Source organism: Cucurbita moschata, unplaced genomic scaffold (genome assembly GCF_002738365.1).
Source record: "Cucurbita moschata cultivar Rifu unplaced genomic scaffold, Cmos_1.0 Cmo_Scf00018, whole genome shotgun sequence".
Taxonomy (NCBI): domain Eukaryota; kingdom Viridiplantae; phylum Streptophyta; class Magnoliopsida; order Cucurbitales; family Cucurbitaceae; genus Cucurbita; species Cucurbita moschata.
In genome coordinates, this window is record NW_019268534.1 from 1,818,495 (window position 1) to 1,836,678 (window position 18,184).

Below are 18,184 nucleotides of genomic sequence, written 5' to 3' on the forward strand. Positions count from 1 at the left end.
ATAAATACTTATAAATCTAATATCGATATATTAAAATAAATAAATAAAATAGATATCTTAATCGTTAAGTTAAATCTTTATTATACGCGGTTAACTTTTTTTTTTAGGTACAAAATTAGCTATGTGTCCCATACATATATTTGTACGTCGTTTTGTCCACGTTTTCATCTTCTTCTCCTTCCACGTGTCCTCTTCCGTCGCTCCTCCACCTCCTTAAATCTCCTAATCTTTTTCCCATTTTGTAATTCTCCGACAAAAATATGGCTTCCACCGAGCTTAAGCACCGAACAACAGGCGACTCCCCCGCCGTCCCAGCCGCCGCCGACGAGGTTAGCGCGAAGAGAGAGAAGAACAAGGCTATCGCCAAACGAGGCCTGAAGTCTCTAGCTGTGGCAGTCTCCATCCCCATCGCCGTCACTCTCCTCTCCATCCTCCTCCTTGCCAGACCCAAAAACTACTACCCCTCCGCCACGAAGCCCTTCTGGGTTCCATCGGCAAGGGTCGTGAACTGGGGGTCGTTGGCTTCTAGCTTGTTGATGGGCATCTCGAGCTGGCTGTTCTGGGCTGAAGGCGGGTTCCAAGCTAGGCCCAACGCGCTGTATCTTTACACTTTGTACTTGGTGCTGTGCATGGCGTGGCACGGCCTCGTGCTTGGAGCCGGGTCGCGATGGCTAGGCTCCGTGGCGTGTTTGGGGAAGACGGCGACGCTGGTTGGGTGTGACCGGTTGTTCCGAGGAGTGAACGCGATTGCGGCGGACTTGGTTAGGCCTTGTTTGGTTTGGTCTGTTTTTCTTACTATCGTGAGTCTTACAATGGTTTCTGTTTGAGGTCTAGTAATGAATAATATGGGGCTTTGTCTTGTGGTTTTGTTTGGGACTTTTTTTTTCGCTTGTGAATTGAATGGTTGTTTGTGTTCCTAGTTTTATTCTCTTATAAATTCAATAAGCATCGGTTTAATTTATTCGAGTTTATCTAGTAGTATTAGAATAAAACAATATAAAAATATTTATTACATTAAAATAAAGAGTTGGTTGACCATGGTCAAAATTTATTAAATTCCATGTTTTTGTTTTATTTAACATTTCGTCCAAAAAAAAGGTTGGGTATAAAAATCCGCAAGATTTATTCCTTGAATAATTAAAATTTTTGTAACCAAATTAATTTTCTTAAATAGGAGTGAATTGACTTATTTTATTTTTTAAATACAATTTCTATTAAAAAAGTGCAAAATATGCTAATAAATTTCAATAATATTTTATAGCTAAAAACATAGGAGTATTATATAACTAAAAAAATACAATATGCCTAAATTTATAAAAAAAATAAAAATAATAAAAATAAAAATAAAAGTATTTTTTACACATTTATTTATTTAGTATTTCACAAAATTTACAAACTCGAGTACCACTCTATAGATACCATTGCGTATCAGTCTCATAGCTTATACTATCGTGCGTATTAGTCTCAGCTTATAAGAAATGATTTGTTCTCCCCCGACCAATCACGTGAAATTTCACATTTTCCGTTACTAAATAATGTTACCATCTTTTGAACAAATTTCACATTTTTCCTTGGCCTTATGTGTTCAAAAGTTCCAATAAAAAAAACTCCTCAAAACTTCAACTAATTTCACATTTTTCCTTGGCCTTATGTGTTCAAAAGTTCCAATAAAAAAAACTCCTCAAAACTTCAACTAACATAATCGAGATGAACACGACTCTCTGTAATATTGTCCACTTTGAGCATAAGCTCTCATGACTTTGCTTTGTCTACTCTCTTATGACTTTGCTTTAGACTCTCCACAATAGTATAACATAGTATAATATTATTCACATTGTCCACTTTGAGCATAAGCTCTCATGACTTTTCTTTAGACTCTCCACAATGATATAATATTATCCATATTGTCCACGTCTCATGACTTTCCTTTAGACTTCCCTAAAATGACTGACTCCAACGATGATAGTATTCATAAAATGTCTAATACCAAGGAAGATAGTATTCATGGAGACAGTATTTTTTTATTATAAACTTATGATCCTTCTCTAAATGTCAAACCTGTGATTAAATTAGCGGGACTTTCATCATTAGTCATCATCAACACTAATGGATTAGTATTAATGGATGTATTAGTTCATGCAATCCAAATACTTTATAAACATTTGGGATCATGCCCGAGTTTCAAGGAACAGACGCATACATTTTCCTTCCACCTACTAAATTCATACTCTGAAAAAGAACACATTCCTGACACGTCTATGAACAATGTTGAAAAAAAGGAACCGACAAGCGACAGGTTCATCTGATGAGAGACAAAATACCTTTAGAAGAAGGTGGTTCCACCTCCACACCAGGGGAAAGAACTGGTTGAATCGATCCAACTTCATTCTCAGTTACCCGTCTAATCCTTTCAACTCTTCTGCTCATCAGCGATTTATGTATGAATCCATACAATTGGAGTATCTGATTATCCCCAAAATTAAACGCCCTCTCCATTGCTTTCAAGCATCGCTCAACAGGGTAATCCCCAGCTTTCCCACATGGCTTGCACCCTGTAAAATGAGTCACCAGCGGCCGATTTCCCCCACTCATCTCCTCCAATTTGTCCACCAAAACCTCCCAATATCCATGGAGATTATATGAATTCTCTAGATAGATCTTGTTCCCCCATGTTTCTCTCTGTGTTGCAAGGAGATAAACCATGGCGGATTGATCATCTGCTTCGAACACTGGCCTGTCCTTCAGCTCTTTCGTTAGGACTTCCCCTGCTTCTTCTCGGATCTTCCCTCTCGGCCCCATTGAAGCCCACGCGTCCAGAATGTCGATCGACCATTGACAGTTTCTCATCAAGAAACTCCCTGTATTCAGCCCAACCCAGCTTCTCTGATCGTACACCATTTCTTTCCAACCATGCATTACGAAATTGAAATCTCTATACCTCTCCCAAGGGATTTCAAACGACATGTCGGTGAACATTGCGTCGCTATCCATCCACCATATGAATTCTACTTCCGGATGCGATAGAAGGAGCGTCCGTATCAACGGAAGCTTCCCCCAGAATCCGGTCATTTCCGCATCCAAAACCGCTAGGTTATAGAAAATCTCGATTCCGTGTAACCTACCGTAATCAATTTTATTCTTAATCGATTTCAACAGGTAATGATCTCCAATCGGATTCTCACATTGTTCTGGCGACGATCCAGTAACCAACAAAACCCTAGGCTTACCCGGCCGGGTGAAATGACGAAATCCGCGATTGTTTTCAAGCCATTTCCTCCTCCGTTCATCCCAGTCGGAGATCGGCGGACCAAGTCGGTAGGGTTTGTCCGTTCCACCGCTCGATGACGTCGTTTGATGCTCGACGAGGAGACGGTTGCGGAAGGGGAAGCGGTCACGGAAGTGGATGAAGTCCCACTCGGAGGAGACGAACTTACCGGCGCCGATGGTGCCGCGGAGGACAACAACGGTGAGGAAGAGGCAGAGGATGGTAAGCTTGAAATTGCGGAGAGTTCTCTGGATTCTTCTCAACCTCGGCGGTCCCAAGCAGTTTCCGATCACCTCCATTATCCGGGGAGATTGGGAGGAGCTGAATCAGAGAAGTGGAGATGGAGACCCAGGGAGGAGAAGAGTTCTGTTACGAAGAGAAAGCGGTGGAAAGGGGAAAAGGCCATGGTGTTGGTGTTGGTGTTGGTGTGGTGTTGGTGTTGTGTGTGTAACTATGGAGCACACCTGTAAGCTTTCTATCAGAATTCGGGAGTCGAAACTCGGGACAATAAATTAGTCATGTTTCTGAAACCTCTGTGAGGAAAGCGGTTTCTTTTATTAATATATATATATATTTCCTTTTTTCTTTTTAATTTGTGTTTATTTCGATCTTAAAATTTTAATTTTATATAACTTTTAAAAATTTAATATATTAATTTTATTTAAAGGTGTTCAGCAAAATATTAAATTTCCAAACAAATTTACACTAAAATGGGGTAATGTCCCTAATATAAATCAGTTAATTTTAAGAAAAATTAAATAAGTTTATAGGTACTTTTATTAAATATTTTTATTATGTAATTAATAGATTAGGAATTAATGGCCCGTCTATTATAGAATTTTGGAGGCCCACGCGAAAAAATATCTCATTGATTGTTGTTAGAGATTGAGTCAAAGCATAACATTCTCGACTACATTCCAAATAACATGGTATGTAAACAGTAATACAATGGAACGTTGTCTTAATTTAAGTACTAACGTAAACATGAGCATATGGAACATAGTCTTATATGTTAAATGAACACGACTCTCCACAATTGTATGATGTTGTCCACTTTGAGCATAAACTCTCATGACTTTCCTTTGGGCTTTCAAAAAATGTCTCATGCCAATGGAGATAGTATTCCTTTATTATAAACCCAAGATCATTCCCTAAATTAGCCGATGTGGGACTTTCATCAACACCTCGACTCGAACAAAGTATGTCTCCCCTTAATCGTGGCTCGACTCCTTTTCTTTTGGAGTCTTAGTCGTTTTTTACTATGCCTACTCCTTTTCTTTTGAAGTCCTTTCGAGGAGGATTCTATTGACATGACTAAGTTATGGCGTGACTCTGATACCACGTTAGGTTAAATGACACTATGACCTATATGAGTCACGACCTCATGTATTTATACATGTGTATGATGAAGATTAGATCGTAACAAACCATTAAATCATATATTTGGTAACAAATCAGAAAATCAGTAGATTATCTTAAAATGATCTATTCTATGTTTAACACTATAAATCGTGCCCGACCTTACTTGGGGTCAAATTCTGGCATCAACAAATATAATAAAGAAATAAACTAAAATTAGCAATCAAAGTACACGTTACTATATATAATTATTATTTTTTTTGGCTTATTTTTATATTGAATATAGTCATTTAAAAATAAAAAATATAAAATTAATAACCACGTGCAATATATCGTCTGGGCCAAATCTTAACGAATATAATATTTTGCTTTTTAATTGCGTTCAATTTTGGATAGTATATTATTTATTTATTTTCTTAAAAAATTAGATTAGTTATAATTTATATTATTTGATATCATCAATGTTTATATATGTAGACTATAGAAATCCTCCAATAATAGTCATTGAAGACATGTAACAATAAATGTTGGACACAAAAAGCATAATAATAAATATCAACACCATGGATAACATTCTTATATGCTATTAGCCGTCGATTTATTTATCTAATTAAATTTTAATTATTAAATATTTTATTTTCAAGTTGGGTTACGTTGGATTATCACGCGCTACTTAAAGATCCACGCTTCTCTTGTCACAATGTGAAAGTCACAACATACTCTCTTAAGAGTTAAGTTATGACATTCTCCTCATTTAAACTAGTTATCATCCTCAATGACTTACTTCAATCGTTTATTTATATTATTTAAAATAATTATATACATTGCTGTAACATTTTAGAAAACTCAAATATCAACTTTTCGAACCTTATTTTTCAGGTTGGTTTGATTGATCCAACAAAAAATAAATAAAAGTCAACCCAACCAAATCTCGTTGTTATGGTATATGAGTAGGGTAATTTGAGTTGTTGGGTCATTGAATCTTACGAAATACTTTTAGTGGCCCGAGATGCATACCTCAAGCTTTACCGTGCGTTGACTATTTATTGCTTTTAAATTCAACATGTGGAGTAAAAATTAAAATCTCGAACTTTTTGATTTGAGTATATAGCTAAAGCATACTCAGACTAACTGCTTCAACTAGTCAAACTATGATATTAACTATAAAAACATGTTTACTAATTTGAGAATGGTTCAGCTGATTAAGGTCGAATTAAAAAAAAAAAAAAGCTGGGCGATCTGATTAGAACATTAAATAGAAAGGATTTAATATTTATTTGGTCCATTGAAATTTGAGACACACCAACCAAAGTCGATGCTAATAAATCCATCCAACTTCACCGATCGGCCACAATTATAATTTAGAGCCCAACCAAACAATCCCCTTCCAACTCCCCACCCCCTCCACATACACCCCTTTTTTCCATCTCCCTTTTAATCATTCTTCTTCTCATGAGGTGAATAAAATATTTGTAAGAATCCAGACGCCTACTTAACTGATCTCTACCATCATCTTCCCTTCCCCTTCCCGGTCCTCTCTTACAGTTTTTCATTCTTTTTCTTCTTTTTATCGACACCCAGAAGTCGTTCTTCAATCGGAGAGGGAAGAACAAGGAAGAAACAGCGATCAATTTACATACCCATCTAAGTTTTCACGGCTGTTCTATCACCATGGTTGAAACAAGGCGTAGTTCTTTATCCAAACGTTCTCTTTCTTCATCCCATGGCTCTCCCCCTCCTTCTGGCACTCCAAATTCCAAAAGATCTAAGGTACTTTCTTCTGATGGCTCTCTGTTCTTGGGTCTTGGGTTTTGCATGCCACTGATTCGTGTTTTTTTCGATTGTTTCTTGGTGGGTTTTTGGTTGGGATTTAGGTGTGGGTTTGGTTTTGTGGGTTTTTGATCCTTTGTTGTTTTAACGGTAGGTTATTGAGGCATCGTCGTCTACGGAGGATGTTCAGAGCGCACCGCCTGTTGAGCCTTTGATTCCAGTTGAGGAATCTGGGGTTGAACCTGTAGACCCAGTCATACAACCAGCTGATCCGTTCGATACTGATTCGTTGAAGGTCAACAACGTATGTGATGAGGCTGTTCCTGAGGATTCGCACGATCTTCAAGCAGAAGGCGAGGCTATCATGACGCCGCTACCTTTAGGTGCCTTCCCAATTTGTTGTCTTATGCATGTAGTTTGATTGCTTGGCCCTAGGTGTTTGATGTTAAATCTATTGGGGATATTGGGTTTGAATTGGATTTTGATCAATTTCACAATTCGTATGGAATTTAGGTGATGTTACAGCCGATGCTGAGAAATCTAAGGCGGTTGTGGCTACCCTGCTCAATCGCACCAAGAAGCGCACGACGAGGATGACGAAGTCCAATTCGAAGCCTGCGTGGGGAAAACTTCTTTCCCAGTGCTCTCAGGTAGACTCTTGCTATAAAATTGTTTGTTCTTAGCTTGTCATCTTTAACAGTAGTTGTTTGAAACATCTGCATGTCTGGTTTGTGTGTCCTATGTTTTTTGCAATTGTTTGTCTTGGAGTCTTATACCATCAGCTAAGTTCCTCTTTCTCAATTACATGTTATTTCTTCTTTTACCTTCCTCAAAGTTGGTCAGGATTTTCCATTTGAACTATCAATTTTGGTTTGCTTCATTGGAAATGTGAAATGAAATGAACGGAGCACGGACGTCTGATTACCTTTACCTACATGCTTTGATGGCGTCGAAAGGTTTTGACTAATAAGTTGTGTGGCTAAAATATACCAATAAAATTTTGATGAACGGAACGTTTTTGTTAACAAGTTGCAAGAGTGGAAGGGATGGCTAAGGAAGTAATTCACAGGTTCTTTTGATAATGATGATTTAGTATAGATATCCTATGGAAATGTGTAGTAGATTCAAGTTGATGTTCGAGGAATGATTTAGATTTTTCTATACTTTTTGTTGTGGACTTTTATACTCGACATTTTAATTAGAGAAGGAAGGCTGTGCAAGTGGTGGAGTCGTTTGAATAAAGATGACAACAAGGAGTCTAGCTTCTTTGGAACAACTTAGGGTGTTCCAGCCTTCGAGGAGGTTTTAGAAAGTGGCGTTCTTAATTGGAGTATTTACTATTTGTGGGACCTATATTTCCCCGACCTTCAAAGAAGTTAAATTTAATCGCAAGTAGGGATAGTAGGTGTGTAAGACTGATCCCTTCCCGAGCCTGAGAAAAGGCCTCCCCCAAACTTTTGATGATCATTAACCTTGGTAACATGGCTAGAAGAACACCGCATGTGTATCATGGCTATTCCTACTATGGCCAAGAAACTGAGTTAATTGATGAGAAATCAATTATGAGAAATCGACCAAGTCACTATTGGGTGGTCAATACCTCTCATGATTATTATCTCTTGGAATGTTAAAAGCTTCGGAGTTTGGCAAAAGAGAGCCTTCCTCAAATACATGTTGATCACGGGATGGATAAATCTTTTTGGAGTGCCATACATATTGGTTGGTTAGCTTTGGATGCCTCAAGTAAACCGGGGATCTTAATTATGTGGAATGACCCAACTTTGATAATTTCTGAAGTCACCAAAGGCTTATACACCTTAACCACACATATTACCTTGGCCGATACTTAATAGTTTTTGGATAACAAGGATCTATAGCCTCGGTAGGTATCAAGAAAGACCTTTCTTCTTGCAGGAATTACTGGACCTATCTTGCCTATGTATAGAGAATTGGCTTTTGGTTGGTGACTTCAATATCTCTCGATGGCACACGAAAATTCAGTGGAAAAGTCACCGGGGCATGAGACACAAACAATTTCATAAGAGAAGCTGAACTTATTGACCTTCCCCTCAGTAATGGTCTCTATACGTGGTCAAACAACAGATCTCCACTCATCTTGACACTCGTCGACAGATTTCTAGCCACAAAAGGCGTACTTGAAAAATTCATTAACGCTGGTGTTCAAAGACTGAATAGACCTACATCGGATCATTATCCCATCCTACTTTCCATGAGTTGCTGTAAGTGGGCCCCTTTGCCCTTCCGCTTTGGGAATATGTGGCTGAACCATTCTGATTTTTTGCCAATGGGAGAATACTGGTGGAAGAATATGTCCGTCCGTGGATGGTCGGGGCACGATTTCACGAACAAACTTAAAAGACTAACCGAAGTCTTAAAGAAATGGAACATGGAGGTTTTTGGTTGTATTTTCACAAAAAGAAATGAAATGCTTACTTAAATTGCTCTCCTTGATCAAATGGTGGAAACAGACTGTATTACACTAGTTCAACTCACAAAAAAAAAAGCTCGGAAAGCCGAACTTATTTTGTTGGCAGCAAAGGAAGAGCAATCTTGGAGACAAAAATGTAAGAAACTATGGCTAGAGGAGGGTGGCATAAACTCCAAAATTTTCCATTGTAGCATGGTCACAAAGAAATTAAAGAGTACCATCATGGAATTTCTATTGACACATGGTAAAAGCTTAGTAAATGAAGATAAAATTATCTCAAAATTTGTCTTTTTTACATGTTCTTATATATGAAGGACGATGCTTTCTTCGAATTTCTCCATGATCTTGACGGGGAGTCCTATTGATCAACAACAAGCTTCCTCCCTCAAGGTTGTTTTCATTGAAGAAGAGGTGGAGAAGGCGACTCAGCATTTGAGAGTTCGTCAAAAGTCAAGAATTGGATGGTTTTGCCTTAGAATTTTTTATAAATTTTGGAACTTCATGAGAACTGATAGCATGAGAGTGTTCCAAGACTTTTTCAAAATGGAGCTATCAATGACAACCTAAACGAAACATACATCTGTTTGATCTGAAAGAAATTGGAATGCTACACCGTTGCAGATTTTCTTCTCATAAGTCTTACGACCGAACTATATAAAATCATAGCAAAGATATTATTAGAACGTCACCCTTTCACAATTACTGGACAACAAAGAGCTTTTGTAGAGGGGCGACAAGTTCTCGATGCATCCCTCATGGCAAATGAACTCATAGATGAATGGACAAGAAAGAAACAAAAAGGTGTAGTCATTAAATTTGACTTGGAAAAGGCGTTCGACAAGGTTGATTGGGCTTTCTTTGAAAACATTCTTGTGGCAAAAGGCTTTGGCTCAAAATGGTGGAGGTGGGTAAAAGGATGCATCTCATCCACCAACTTCTCCATCATCATCAATGGGAGACTGAGAGGTAAGATTTATGCCACACGAGGTCTTTGACAAGGGGATTACGCGCATCAATATTAGCACAGAGATTATTGAAGAATTTGCTAGCATATATGGTTGTAAAAGAGGAGAATGACCGAATATGTACCTAGGATTACCCTTAAAAGGAAACCACAATTTTTTTTCCTTTTGTGGAAGACTATTATTGGAAAAATAGACAGAAGGCTGTTAACATGGTCATCATGTTATACTTCAAAAGGGGGAAGACCCAAATACAAACCATATTATCCAACCTTTCCATTTTCCACATGTCTCTGTTCAAAATGCCACAAAAGGTGGCTTCAGATATAAAAAAGATAATTCAGGAACTCTTTGTGGAAAGATGGCCCACACCGTGTTTGGTTTAATTAATAAACCTCTCAACAGAAAAGGATGAAGAACAAAAATCTCCTCACAAAATGGATATGGAGAAATCTTATGAAGGCTAAATATACTCCTACATCAGACAAAAATCACCCCTTCCGTCTTCTACAGAAGGGCCTAGGAAGTACATAAAGAAACATAAAATCCTCATCACCAACCGAATTCGCCATAGGGTGGGTGATGGAGGAAGCACATCATTCTGGACCGACCCATTGATTGAAAACAGAATGCTAGCCTTGCGTTATCCACTTTTGTACAAGCTCTCTCATAACAAAAAAAAAACCATCGTCAAAGAAACGGGGAATGTTGCAACAAGTTATGAGACTTGAAGCTTGGTAGGAATTTAAAGGATAATAAAGCAACGAAATGGGCAGAATTAAGGCTTGACCTTGCCTCAGTGGTATTGTCAAACGAAGGAGACTCATTTACTTGGCTCTCCTTAATGCTGACTGAGTCTTCTCTACAAAATCCTTGGGGATGGACATGGAGAAAAAATAGAAGTAATAAATCCCACGTTGACAAAGACGGTACGAAAAAGGACACCACCCTAAAAAGTTGGATTTCTTCTTTTGGGAAATAATGCATAAAGTCATTAGCACAAGTGAAAATCTTCAACAAAAAGAAAAAAGGAAAAAAAAAGAAAAGAAAAAAGAATGGTTTACATTACTCTTTCTCTAAATTGGTGTCCATTATGCGAAAGGAAACCAGTCACAAACCCACTTATTTATTCAAGGTACATACACCCAGAATTTATGGATAACGATTCTCAATATATTCCACTAATTTATGTAAGGTACATACGCTCAAAATTTCTGGATAATGATTCTCAATATATTCAGATGACATCTCACATTTCCTAGGGAGGTAAAGGATCTACTGGACACGACCTTAACATACCACCATTTCAAGAATTAAAAAGCCATACTTCGGAAAAACATCCTCATGGCTTTGTTTTGGAATATGCGGAAAGAAAGAAATCAAAGAATATTTGCGAAAAAAACATAAGCTTATACAAAACGCTTCGACCATGTTGGGGTAAATGGTCTAATATTTTACTTCCTATCATTCTACATCCCTCATCAATTGGGAACGTCTGTTCTAACCATGATAAATTTGTAATTTTGACAAGGAGGGGGTTAAATTTATTATTTTATTTTGGGTTGTTTTCCACCTAGGATGGTAACTAATGTAATATTATCCTTTTGCTCTTGAGACTAACTATAAAGGTGTGGCTTCTGATTTGGCAATCAACCTCTCCACTAAAATCTTCATCTATCATATGCTTTCGTAGCCCCTTTTGGTTTAATAACTTCAAATATTGAGATTAATTACTCTCACCTGACTCTTTGATAATGCTTCTGCAGAATCCACACTTAGTTATTTGTGGCACTCTGTTCACCGTCGGTCAAAGTCGTCAGTGTAATTTATGGCTTAAAGATCCATCTGTTAGTACAACACTGTGTAAGCTGAGGCACATCAAGGTTAGAGAAATTAGATTTCTTTCACTTAATTTGTTTTCTTTTCTTTGTCTGGAATGCGTGGTTGTACTTTATTTTGTCATTTATATTGCAACAGCGTGGGAACTCTTCTATTGCTTTACTCGAGATCACGGGAGGCAAAGGTGCTGTCATTGTTAACGGCAAGATTTTTCAAAAAAATTCAAGCGTAGTTTTAAATGGAGGTGACGAGGTCGTCTTCACTTCCTCTGGAAAACATGCTTATGTATCCTTTTGGAATGTTGCAATATAACCTTATTGGCAAGTGTAGTTTTTTTGTTTCTTCTTTCTTCTAACATTGATTTTCCTTACTTACATGCAACAGCGCGTATCGGTAATAAATTCCTTAACGTAACCCTCAGATATTTCAGCAGCTCACTAGTGATGATTTTGCTGTTTCTGGTCTGCCTTCTGTAAACATTTTAGAAGCCCATAGTGCTCCTGTTAAGGGGATTCATTTTGAAGGAAGGTCTGGGGATGCTTCAGCTGTCACTGGCGCATCCATATTGGCATCTTTTTCAAATATTCAGAAAGATTTGTCTCTGCTTTCCCCATCTGCTAAATCCAATGAAGATGTGGAGTTACCCTCTGTTTGTGGAGTGTCAGACAATCAGAATCCAGACATTAATTTGAAAGATGGTAGTACTAATAACAATGATATAAATGGTGAGGCATCTATGGACAAAAGTATCGATCCGAGTCCTCATTCTGCAACTGAAAGCCCAAGTCTTGATAGGCTTGGACTAGATGCTTGTAATGATTCAGAAATTGGGGAGGTCCCTGGGGCGACTCATGAATTACGGCCACTTTTACAAATGCTAGCTGGTTCGGCATCTCCTGACTTTAATTTAAGTGGCAGCATTTCCAAGATTCTTGATGAACAAAGGGATATAGGGAATCTCTTTAAGGATTTTAACCCTCCTGCTATGCCGATGTCAACTCGACGTCAAGCATTTAAAGAAAGACTACAACAAGGCATTCTTAAACCTGACAGTATTGATGTTTCTTTTGAGAGTTTCCCATATTATCTAAGGTGAATATATTTAGAAAATTACAGGAATAAAGTAATGGCACTATTTAAGTGTTTTCTTTTCTGAAATTTTAAAAAATACTCATTGATATGTAGCTCAACATGGTATATATATATATATTTTTTTTTTTATTTGTCAAAAGCACATTTAACATATTGAGAATAACAATCTAGAACTCTATTAAATTTTGTGTTGAAGTATATACGGACTGTGATATGTTCTAAATCTTTATGTGACTCTACATCTTTTTTCAGTGATACCACCAAGAATGTTCTTATTGCATCCATGTTCATTCACTTGAAGTGTAATAAATTTGTAAAGCATGCTTCAGACCTTCCTATTTCGAGCCCACGTATCCTCTTGTCTGGACCTGCAGGTTGGCACAGCTTTTCTTCCTTAAATTGTAGTCTAATTTCTTTTTTTTCCATCTGACTTGTTTACTTGACATGGGTTGTTTATTACTTGAATGCTTACAGGTTCAGAAATATACCAGGAAACTTTGACGAAGGCACTTGCTCGGCATTTTGGAGCTAGATTACTGATTGTGGATTCTCTTCTTTTGCCTGGCGTAAGATTCAAATTTTTACCGTCATTTATCTGTTCCATTATGAATTTCATAAACTTGTAAAGCCTCTTCAAGTGTGAAAGAGGTGAGATTAAATTGTGTAATCTTGTGAACCAGTGGTAAATTACGTACTTGACTGACTTTGAGGAGTGAAAGGAAAGGGGAAATAATATTTTTTATTCTCGAGCTTTAAAGTACTTTGACATGTAAATCCCAGGCTTGGTTGTTCATTTCATGTTTGTGTTTGAACCCTTGCTAACATGCCTTCATCAGGTTGTGTCACTAAAGTTTGTCAATGAATTCAGGCACCGACCCCCAAGGATGCTGATATTGTAAAAGATAGTTCGAGGGCTGAACGAACATCTGTTTTTGCTAAAAGAGCTGTTCAGGTTGCTGCTGCTGCTGCTGCTGCAGCAGCAGCAGCCTCACAGAACAAAAAACCAACTTCCAGTGTTGAGGCTGATATTGCAGGTGGATCTACCTTAAGCTCACAGGCTTTGCCGAAACAAGAAACATCCACGGCTTCGTCAAAGACCACTGCTTTTAAGACAGGTATCTTCTTTTTAGTTACTATGTGATGTGGTTGCTGCCATCACTGGTTCATCCCCCGTCTCCCACCTGTCATACCCACGATCTTACGAACCTCTCATTAATTTGTAGGTGACAAAGTTAAATTTGTTGGTACCTTATCTTCTGCACTTTCACCTCCTCTTCAAGGTTGTCCTCTAAGGTAATTCCTCCACCTGCACTGTATTTTGGTGTCTGATGATCTGAAAGCTCTGGATAATTGTTATGTTGTAGGTTTTTAGAAGTAATTAAATGTTATTTCTGTAAATTTCTGCTCCTTTTTTAGGCTATTTTTTTTCCTGCCATCATTTTTCCATGCATAGAAAAGGTGTTGTAGAAATGATCTTCAGATATCTCGTATTTGTGTCGTATGTAAAGACCTCTTTGCTGTTTATCAGCCATTCGTAACTACGTGAAGGTTCTTTTTTCCTTTTATTCTTTTAGTTTTAGTTTCCGTTCTCATTTCTTTTTTAAGCAGGGGACCGTCTTATGGTTGTCGAGGGAAAGTTGTCCTTGCTTTTGAAGAGAATGGATCCTCGAAAATAGGGGTGAGGTTTGACAAATCAATTCCAGACGGTAACGATCTAGGTGGCCTTTGTGAAGAAGATCATGGCTTCTTTTGTTCTGGTTATTCTTCCCTACTTGTTTTCTCTTGTTTGGGTTCCATCTGCAATTTTTATTTATGTTATGGCTAGAACTCTGCTCGTGTTATGATTGTTCTAAACCGACATTGCAGCTAATCATCTACTGCGCTTGGATGGTCCTGGAGGCGATGATAACGATAAACTTGCAATTGATGAAGTCTTTGAGGTACTCATTACCCTAGACTGCGCTATGGAGCTGTGTTTCTGTTTCTATTGGTACTCACTGCAATACTGGCCATGTAGGTTGTCTCAAATGAGAGTAGAAACAGCCCATTAATATTGTTTGTCAAAGACATAGAAAAGGCAATGGTGGGACACTCAGATGCTTACTCTATTCTAAAGGGTAGGCTTGAAAATTTGCCAGGAAATGTTGTTGTTCTTGGCTCCCACACCCATATGGATAATCGTAAAGAAAAGGTCAGCAGAGCATTTTTCTTGCCTCCTTCCCCCTTTATTCCGTTAAGAGTATGTTCGGTTCGTTTTAATTCCTCTTCTACCTGACCGTATATTTTCAGTCCCATCCTGGTGGTCTTCTATTTACCAAGTTTGGAAGCAACCAAACCGCGTTGCTTGATCTTGCTTTTCCGGTATGTTAACTCCGACCGTCCTTTTTTTCTTTTGTTCAATAGTCTTGTGGTATTTCGTTACCTCCTATGAATTCAATAGTATCTATAACGTTTCTGTATTCAGGATAATTTTGGGAGATTGCATGATAGGAACAAAGAAACTCCAAAAGCAACGAAACAACTTAGTCGACTCTTCCCGAACAAAGTGACCATATTACTTCCACAGGTACTATGATCTTGTTTCTGGTTCGGTTGTCTTACTATGCTTTTGTCTATTGAATTCAGCATGATTTTTTTGGAATGTTGTTAGGATGAGGCCTTACTTTCAGAGTGGAAGCAACAATTGGAACGCGATACCGAAACTTTGAAAACACAGGCAAATATTGTCAGCATCCGCTTGGTGAGTGCTGTGCGATCATCTTGCTTCTAAATTCTCTTTTTTGCTTTTCTTATTCATGGATTTAATGTGGTTTCAGGTTCTCAATCGGATTGGTTTGGATTGCCCGAACCTCGACACTCTCTGCACCAAAGATCAAGCACTAACACTTGAAAGTTCGTATACCTGGAAAGCTTTCATAAACGCTTTTTTATGGTTACTGGGTGCAACTTGAAAGTTGAAACTGATCTTGTATTTCTCTTAACAGCTGTTGAGAAAGTTGTAGGCTGGGCTTTGAGTCATCATTTCATGCGTTCTTCTGAAGTGTTGGTTAAGGATGCCAAACTCATCCTTTCTACCGAAAGGTCGTCTACTTTTTCTTGGCCTCATCGGATTGTTGTAACAAACTATCACTAAGAAAACGAAGCTTTGCATTATTTTATCGTGTTCATGGTGGTTTGGTTTGTTCTATGCTGCAGCATCGAGTACGGGTTGAACATTTGGCATGGTCTTCAGAGCGAGAACAAGAGCTTGAAGAAGTCGCTCAAGGTAATCTTGTAAAACATCGGACCTTTCGACACGGAGAATGAGTTCTTAAGTCTAAATTTAAGTGTGTTTGAACAATTTTAGGATGTCGTCACGGAGAACGAGTTTGAAAAGAAACTTCTCGCCGATGTTATTCCACCGGGTGACATCGGTGTTACTTTTGAAGACATTGGCGCTTTAGAAAACGTGAAGGACACGTTGAAGGAATTGGTGATGCTTCCTCTACAAAGACCTGAATTGTTTTGCAAAGGGCAGTTAACGAAGGTTTGCACTTCTTTTTCCTGTTTTCACAAATATGAACCATTGTACAGCTTGCTGACCTGTGGCTATGCAACTTTTATATTGGTTGGTCGTTCGTCACAGCCTTGCAAGGGTATTTTACTTTTCGGTCCACCTGGTACTGGAAAAACGATGCTTGCTAAAGCTGTTGCGACGGAGGCGGGTGCGAACTTTATCAACATCTCCATGTCAAGCATTACTTCAAAGGTACAAATGGGATATTCTGTAATGGCTCTAGTTCTGTAATCTTGGATACTCTCTGTAAACATTGTGCACCGTCTTTGTGTGTGTTTCTTTTGCAGTGGTTCGGCGAGGGTGAAAAATACGTAAAGGCTGTGTTTTCTCTAGCCAGTAAAATTGCTCCAAGTGTTGTGTTTGTTGACGAGGTCGATAGCATGTTAGGAAGACGTGAAAATCCAGGAGAACACGAGGCTATGCGTAAAATGAAAAATGAATTTATGGTGAATTGGGACGGGTTACGAACAAAGGATAAAGAACGTGTACTCGTACTTGCTGCAACCAATAGACCATTTGATCTTGACGAGGCCGTGATTAGGAGACTTCCTCGAAGGTGATCGATATCTTTAAACCAGCTTCGGGGCCGTGTTGTTAATCAATATCTTTCTCGTCTTGAATATATGCGACTGTTGTTTGTAGATTGATGGTGAGCTTGCCAGATGCCTCAAATAGAGAGAAGATCTTGAGAGTTATACTCGCCAAAGAGGAACTGGCCGCTGATGTTGATTTACCGGCACTTGCCAATATGACTGATGGATACTCTGGAAGTGATTTAAAGGTTATATTTCTTGTTCTTGTTGTATTGAAAAGTTGATGAAGAAAATGCTAATCTTACCTTGGTTGCAGAATCTGTGTGTCACCGCTGCACACTGTCCTATCAGAGAAATTTTGGACAAGGAGAAGAAGGTTAGCTTATATCATTCATTTCTGTTTTCTTTGATCTCTTGTAAAGAATCTGTGTTTCGAGTTCCGTTCATGACTTACAGGAGAGAATCTCTGCGTTGACCGACAACAAACCGATACCGGCGCTATATAGCAGCACCGACGTTCGGCCGTTAAAAATGGAGGATTTCAGATTTGCACATGAGCAGGTTGGTTTGTTTTTCTTTATGACTTGTTGGTCTTCTTTGTTCCATGACCTTAGTTGATGAATTGTTTGCTCTAGGTGTGTGCAAGCGTCTCATCGGAGTCGACGAACATGAACGAGCTCCTCCAATGGAACGACCTCTACGGAGAAGGCGGGTCGAGGAAGAAGATGTCGCTAAGCTACTTCATGTAGTAGAGGAGGTGATTGTATCTTTGTATAGAGTTTCTTTCTTGCCCTTACCCTTTTCATTTCTTTGATTTCCAAAATCGACTCCGCTCCTTGAAAAGAGTGCAAGATCGGGGATCGATTAGAAGTATGGAAATCCATGTCGATGACGACGACCCGCTGGCCCTCGTCCCGTCCTCTACCTGCCATTGCCGCTATTGTATCATATATAGTTTTTTTCCCCCCTTCACCCTCTCATTTAATTAATTCTCTATGCTTTTGTAGGAAGGAATTTAACAATTTGTTTAGGTAATTTGACCAAAACCTGTTTTTGTGTAGCTCTTCTGGTTAACTTGGGTATATACATCATCATCATCATCATATGTTTTACTAATCAATGAAAGTAATAATTGCCATTTTTGTAACTGTCCTTGAACCGATAACCATCTTTCGGCGACCTCGTGTTGATGTGTATGCACATTTGGTCGGGTACGACCTTGTAGATTGTCATCGTATTATGTGTAAAATGGCAGGTTGCTGGTATCAAAGCCTAGGTTATAGATCAACGTTGAGGTTGTGAACTATATATACATGTGGGTGTTTGGGCGAGCACTACAAATAACTTGAGTGTCGAGTA

The 18,184-nt window shown here is 38.5% G+C and overlaps 3 protein-coding genes across 3 annotated transcripts; 2 read left to right on the forward strand and 1 right to left on the reverse strand.

Annotated features, from left to right (window-relative positions):
* Window positions 1-200: 200 nt before the first annotated feature.
* Window positions 201-971, forward strand: LOC111456181 (translocator protein homolog). Its single transcript, XM_023097967.1, has one exon. The coding sequence runs from the start codon at window positions 261-263 to the stop codon at window positions 825-827; it is 567 nt and encodes a 188-aa protein (XP_022953735.1). The 5' UTR covers window positions 201-260; the 3' UTR covers window positions 828-971.
* Window positions 972-2,129: 1,158 nt separating this feature from the next.
* Window positions 2,130-3,796, reverse strand: LOC111455966 (xyloglucan 6-xylosyltransferase 2-like). The gene has a single exon (XM_023097629.1). It carries the CDS (start codon window positions 3,562-3,564, stop codon window positions 2,299-2,301), a length of 1,266 nt encoding a protein of 421 aa, XP_022953397.1. The 5' UTR covers window positions 3,565-3,796; the 3' UTR covers window positions 2,130-2,298.
* Window positions 3,797-5,985: 2,189 nt separating this feature from the next.
* Window positions 5,986-17,972, forward strand: LOC111455965. Its single transcript, XM_023097628.1, has 26 exons — window positions 5,986-6,394; window positions 6,549-6,777; window positions 6,908-7,044; window positions 11,572-11,688; window positions 11,783-11,929; window positions 12,066-12,736; window positions 12,989-13,110; window positions 13,211-13,302; window positions 13,605-13,851; window positions 13,960-14,029; window positions 14,345-14,493; window positions 14,603-14,676; window positions 14,754-14,927; window positions 15,026-15,097; window positions 15,201-15,302; window positions 15,387-15,476; window positions 15,553-15,628; window positions 15,721-15,817; window positions 15,932-16,001; window positions 16,083-16,262; window positions 16,362-16,484; window positions 16,580-16,848; window positions 16,935-17,073; window positions 17,142-17,201; window positions 17,282-17,386; window positions 17,461-17,972. Exons 1-26 carry the CDS (start codon window positions 6,296-6,298, stop codon window positions 17,572-17,574), a joined length of 3,825 nt encoding a protein of 1,274 aa, XP_022953396.1. The 5' UTR covers window positions 5,986-6,295; the 3' UTR covers window positions 17,575-17,972.
* Window positions 17,973-18,184: the final 212 nt, after the last annotated feature.